Source organism: Geospiza fortis, unplaced genomic scaffold, assembly GCF_000277835.1.
Source record: "Geospiza fortis unplaced genomic scaffold, GeoFor_1.0 scaffold5, whole genome shotgun sequence".
Lineage (NCBI taxonomy): Eukaryota > Metazoa > Chordata > Aves > Passeriformes > Thraupidae > Geospiza > Geospiza fortis.
Window position 1 is genome coordinate 2,332,770 of NW_005054421.1, and position 6,520 is coordinate 2,339,289.

A 6,520-nucleotide genomic window follows, 5' to 3' on the forward strand; every position below is an offset into this window, starting at 1 on the left:
CTGAGGGAGAGGAGGTGGGAAGAAGAGCCCACTGGCAGCCCTGTTCTTCCCACCTCCTCCCCTGGAGGATTGCAGGAGGCCAATTTTGATTAAACTAATTAAGCCTGCTCCATTCAAAGAGCTCCTACCACATGCTACCAGGGGAGAAAAAGAAAATATGAAATTAAAAGTAAAAAAGAGAAGCCTGCCCTCAAGCACGCTCCTCCAAAGGCACCCATCCCCAGCAGATCCCTGATGGACACCACCATACTGGAAGATAAAAGCCCAGAAAACTGACTTGTTTTAGGGACAGGTCCAGCCCTGAAGACCCTGCTCCTTCCAGCTGCCAGGACCTACTGGGACATGTCCCACCTCCCATCAGGATGAATGGTTTCCAGTCCCAGAGGTAGCCACTCCTCCACCAAGACAAGGTCTATCAAACCATCCCTATCTTCCAGTCCCTTGCACACTCCCTCCCCTCCTTTCCCTTGAAGACATCAGGTTTCTGGAAGCAATTTAATTGTGAGTTATAGCAAGGCTTCCTCAGGCAGTGTGGATGGAGCTGGAGGCCCCGCTCTCCCAAAATGTTTCACCTCCCCCCAGGGCAGCCACACCAGGGACCCTGCAGGCTCTGCCTGGCACTGAGAGAGAAACATCACTGTTGCCTTCAAAGCCTTTCAACTGGAAGGGAAAAAAAAAAAATCAGTAATAACAAATATCAAAGCAAAGGCTTCCTCCCCTTTGAAGGGCAGGAGGGAGAGCAGCCGGGCGAGGGCTGGACCTGCCCAGAGCTGAGCAGGGACCCGGATCCTGCAGGGCTGGAGGACTGAGCACTTTCCTGATGAGCTTTCTTTCCAAGCAGCAGAATGATGCCTTAGGTGCAAGAATTGCATTGAAATTCAAATCGGGGTTTTGAACTCTCTCCTGCGCCTTGGGAAACCTCCTCAGTGGAAAGGCAGGATAAGGAGGAGGGCAGGATTTGATACCCTGGGGAAGGGCTGGGGGGAAGGAAAGCAAGCTGCCCCATCCTGCTGGGAGGAATGCTCCAGCCAAGGGGCTCTAGGCTTGCCAGTGCACCCCTGTTAAAGCTCTGCCCCACACCCCAAAAACCCCAGCACTGCACACACCCCATCTGCCCCTCTTCTCCCCATGCTGCTCGTGGTGGGGTTTTACTTGGGGCGTGGGGAAAAGAGGGGAGGGAGGGAGAAAAAGAAACCCCATATCATAATTGCTATATTAAAGAGAAATAGCAGGCAAGAATAATAAGAGAGGTGTCAGAAGTGAAATACAGTAACAGACATTAAAAAAAAAAAAAAAAAAAGACTACAGTTCTGCGATGGGGGTGTTAATTGAACACAGAGCTGGAGAGAACAAAGGGGTGTTAAGGAAGAGAAGAAGGGGAAAAATCCTACCTCCTCCAAAGATCTGATTTGAGTTAAGTTTGCTGAAGATAATGCACAGGGAAAGGTAGCTAAGAGGCACCTTATATAGCTATTATGTTCTAAAATTAAAAAAAACCAAAAAAAGACAACAAACCCATTATTCAAAAACAACTGCATGGCTAATCAGTGCTGTCTATAAACATTCCACTTTGTAAATCCCCCCCCATTGGTGCTAGGTACATTTTCCTTTTAATCCCAAATTCCTTCGACACAGGAGGGAGAGGAGGCTAAGAAAATAAAAATTGTGGGATTTCAAATGCAAAGTCAGGGTCTTCTTAACAAGTAGAATTTGCCCGATGCCCTCACCTCCCCCAAATGAGCGGAGAAAGTGAAACGATGGGAAAAGCTCTTAAGGAGGAGGAATCAGATTAAATGGTCATATATCCTGTGCTCAGCCTCTCCCCACCGGTCCCTGCCGAAGGAGATGGGAGTTGGGAAAGGCTCACAGCTGAAATAGATGCTGCTGCATTTTGACAGCAGATATTTTCCAGTTTGCCATCCAAGGACCCCACGTCTGCGTACGCCTTGCCTGATTCTTCTGCTTAGCTATTCTGCTCATGCAGAGAACAGCTTAAAAAAAAAACATACCAAGAGAGAGGGGAAAAAAACAAGAGGGAAAAAAAATAAACAGCCGTAAAGACAGAGACCCTACCCCTGCCTTCAAACTTTTTATAAATCAGGAATGCAATTTCCGATTTCAATCCCTATTGATGGAGGAATCAATTGTATTTAGGACAACAATGCCTCCCATTTCCATAATTATTATTCCAAAAAGCCAGCCAGCCATTTGAAGGCAGTCCTGCCCCTTCCCTCGCAACAAAGCGACCAACAGCAAGTGAAAACACACCAAATGAACGCCGACAACTTCAATGTATATTTAGCAGCAATTTTTTTCCTTCCCCTACATACTCCTGCCTGGATCAGACCTCTCAACTTTTATTACTTTTAAACAGATATCACCCCAAAGGTCTGCAGACAAAAAAAAAAAAAAGCTCAGGGGGTTGCATTTTATCATTATAATTTTTAGAAGCAATAATAAATACTTTAAAAAACCAGAAGAGCCCAAATGCAAAAGGCGACTCTTTGGCCAGTAGAGATGACCTATTTTTGTGAGAACTTTATGGACACTTTGGGTTTGCTCAAGACAAGGTTAACACTATGAAATAGTAGCCATAATGTTGCGAGAGATGGTGGTAAAGTCTCTGTAAGGCTCTGGAGTCACTTAAATCAGGCACGGGGTAACCGAACGCACATTTCTGCACATCATAACGCCGGGGGGAAGATGTACGCACGCACTTTCAAACACCCACCAGTGACCACAAACAATCACCAGGATTTCAAACGCCACACATGCAAAAATCTGGGAAGCTAAATGGAAAGTGGGAAGCGAGAAGTTGGCTCAACTTTCACGCCGCTGCCCGCAAGGAAGGGGTAAGCAAACAGACGCAGGCGGTACCCTCGGCCCCAGAAAAAACAAGGCAAACTTCCTCCTAGCATTGGGCCCACAAAGCAATGATTAAAAAAAAATAATAAAAATAAACCGAAACCATCTGGCTGTTTGCTTTCTTATGAAGTGTGACTTTTGGGGACGCAGATAGGGGGGAGAGAGGAGGAGGTCTTTGAATTTGCAAAGTGAAAGAATTCACCGCAAACATATCCAAGGGTAGATAAACAACGCTCCAAAAGCCATCTCGAGTCAACCTCTTTGGAGACCTCCACAGCACAGCCCCGTAAGGCAAGTAATCCAGGCACAACACCAACAAACAGCATTTATAAAAATGTAAAACAGCCCCAGTTCACACCTGAATATCCTTATTTCCAGCAGCCTGCTTCGCCCTATACCATCTCTTTCCATTTTCCTTCGCAGACAGGAATTATCACACCCTGGCACTGTGGCTATGCACAGCTCCTCATCCCTCTCCAGCTCACTGAGACCTCACAGCATCCCTGAGCTCACCTGGCTTTCCCCACCAAGTTTGGTCCCAGCAGATTCCTCGTTCCCTAACTTTGCCACTGCGCTGATAGCGAAGCTGAGCTGGGATTAAACAGTTACTCTGCCAAAAAGTGTCCCTGCACAGGCAACATATGGAGCATCAAATACAGCATCAAACACACTTAGGGAAGAGACAGGCAAAGGTTCCTTGGCTCACGCAAAATTAAAGCAGAAAGAGAGAAGAGGGAAAGGAACTCGGTGGCTCCCTTTTTTTGCGGAGGCGCGCGGGGCAACGCTGTAAAATCCTGAACCTTTCTCTCTACGTAGACTCTCTCACATTACAGCATAAGAAGAGTTTGGAGGTCCCCATACCAAACCCACTGCTGGTTCTTATGGGAAGTCTGTAGGGAAGGACTCCTCGGGAAGGTCAGAGGCGGCCCCGCAGCCGGGAGGACTCGGGAGAGCCGAATGCCATCGGTAGGTGCTTTGTCTGGGCTACACGCTGCACAAACAATGCTTAACAAAGGGCCCTCTTAGTCATTTTATATATATTGCAGGAGTCAAGTAATTGTATTTTCAATCAGCTGCTCATGCTGGGAGGTTTTAGATATATATATATTTAAGAACAGCGAAAAAAAAAAATAAGACCCAGTTCAGGTTTCTGAAAGCTGCTCCCCTTTTATGTGTAACTATCAATGTATATCAACTGGGTGTGCAATCATATTTATTGTCACTTTCATTCATGTCATGCCCTTGCTTATATGGCTTAGATATGAATTATTGACTGTTTCAGTCCTTGTTGTAAAGAGGGGGGAAGGGGGGGAAAAGTCAAGTACTTTGCAGTGTGCTAAAACAAGGCAGCCACGGCGGCTTGGGAAAGACCACAGATCAACTCTGGTCAGCTCAGAAAGCCAACAGGAGAGATTAACCACCCCCAAATTTCCATCATTCCCCCCACTTTTTTTTTTTTTACATTTAAATCCAAAAAAAAAAAAAAAGAGATTCCAACAAATACATAAATAAGTGGTGCATGTTGCTAAATGTCCTTCCCTGAGCATCTGTTGTTTAAGATCACCCTTGATTGATGACTGCTATTTTTTAATTGTTGCTTTTAAAATTTAAATGCCCCCCTGGGATGTGTTATAAGTGTGTTAGTACATGGTAGGAGGTCTGGAAAGTGGGAAACAGCAGAACCAACGCTCTCATGCCATTAGCTTCTAAAGAAGCCTGAGAACACCCCACGCCATAAAACAACAGTACCCTAAAGTAACTAACAATCTAATATATTGCTTTCACTAAAGGCAACTGACAACTTGCTCTTACATGAGCTAGCCTGGATGATTGGCAGACAAGAGCATTTTAACTCTTTCTTTAAAAAAAATGTAAGAAACCTTTGTGTTTACCTGAATACTAATGGTAATAAAACTGCACAGTTTCATTTTGTTGCGATTATTTCCCACGCACCCACTCTGCATTCAGATTTTTTTTGCTATTTTTTAAGCAGTGCCATGTCTTAAAGAAGAAACTAGAGCAAGACACAAATTGCAAGGGGGTTGATTTTTTTTTCCTCCCCAGAAAAAGCAATAAATAAAGAAAGGCCATACAATAGAAATTAAACCACGATATTTTCTCTTCTAGACACAAACCACATCATGCAAGTCCACTGCCAGAAGCATTAAATACCAAGGAGTTATTTCTCCCCACTTAAATAGCGCTGCATTGGGGCGGGGGGGGGACACAAACTTGGGAAATAAAATCCCCAAAGAACAAAAAGAAAAACAATACAAAACCAACAGCATTGATTTCCTACCTGTTTTTTCTTTGATTTCACACAAGACATTAAAAAGCGCCGGCTTCATCCTGTGGCAGTTTAAAGCATGTTTCCTGGAGAGAAAAGAAAAGAGGGGAGGGTGAGCTCCCACTGTCACCACGAGCAACAACTTTCCAAATTCACGCTGGCTGCTGAAGGGAGGGCAGGTTTGAGCCCCCAGTGCTGCAAACAGCCACCTACCCAAGGCAGGGGAGGTGAATGTCACCAGTTTAGGAATGAAAAGCGCCTTTGCCACCGAGCAGCTCCACGGCCGGCACGAGGCAGGCGATGCTCCACGGCAGAGCCAGCAGCTTTTGGGAGCCAAGCTCATATCAACTGCCTTGTTCAATACACAGCACTGGGCTCTCCCTGTCCTCCATCTCCAATATCACATCAGGCCATGTGCTTTATTTGTGAGGCAGAGGGGAAATGAACTCCTCCTTGCCCCAGTGCTGGAAACATCCCCTGCTTAGAGCTGTCAATTCAGGGAATTTCAGCGCCCAACGTGGAGCACAGGAAGACACATGGACAGAGAAGCCCATTCCTCTGCCTCCATGCTACTTACATCCAGCTTATTTGCAGGTGTTAAAATTTAATTCTTTACAATAGGGACAGTAAACACATTAAAAAATCACAGCCGGCTGCTTCTGGGAAGGGGAGGGAATGCTATTCAACGCTGCTCCTTTCGGCTGCTGTTATTCCAGAGCTGACCGTTCTCCTGTGGGTTTTGAGGAGAGACTTTGGGGAGGGGGCGCTTTAATTGGCTGGTTTTAAAACCCACCACGCGCCCGCCGAGGCAAAGAAACAGCTTTATTTTCATTTTTTCTCTTGAGCCATGGGGTGATTTAGCCAAGGGTTCAGTTGCACACAGGGCTGTTGCTATCCGGCGCCGGTTGCGGGGATTTCTGTTTACCAACCAAAATTACACGCGAAAGATGATGTGAACATCTGGCAAACATTCACACTACTTACCCCACCACCCACAACATGCTAAAAAGATTTATATATCTGATGAAGTCTCTCAAAGGTATATACCCTTGCAGAACCACAGTGCTCCCTTATCAGCACACCCAGATGGGCGCAGACATTTGGGTATACGCAAATCACGTACATACGCTGTAAGGGCCCTCTTACAAATAATGCTGGCACTTTGCATCTTACAAAAACTTAATTTAGGAAAAAAAATAACCAAAGAAGAAAACACAAACAAACAAAAAAAAAAGAGGCAGCAAAACAACCTTGCCATAGTAGAAGGGAAGGAGGAAATGCAAAGCCAAATGTTATTGATAAATACTGTGTGTTTGCCAGCTCAGAATTAAAAATAATAATAATAATTTACAAAAAAAAAAAAAAAAA

At 45.2% G+C, this 6,520-nt stretch overlaps 1 protein-coding gene across 2 annotated transcripts in view; it reads right to left on the bottom strand.

Annotated features, from left to right (window-relative positions):
• The window catches only part of LOC102033563 (pre-B-cell leukemia transcription factor 1), a 128,201-nt gene extending 122,454 nt beyond the window's left edge, over window positions 1-5,747 (bottom strand). The window contains exons 1-2 of one of the 2 annotated variants that reach the window (XM_005426728.3): window positions 5,730-5,747; window positions 5,165-5,238 (exon numbers count right to left, since the gene is read on the bottom strand). In XM_005426728.3, coding sequence (XP_005426785.3) covers window positions 5,165-5,238; window positions 5,730-5,731 — 76 coding nt within the window. In that variant the 5' untranslated portion in view covers window positions 5,732-5,747. Of the gene's footprint in view, window positions 1-5,164; window positions 5,239-5,365; window positions 5,385-5,729 lie in introns of those variants that run through there. The other variant, XM_031061655.1, reaches the window with a different exon arrangement.
• Window positions 5,748-6,520: the final 773 nt, after the last annotated feature.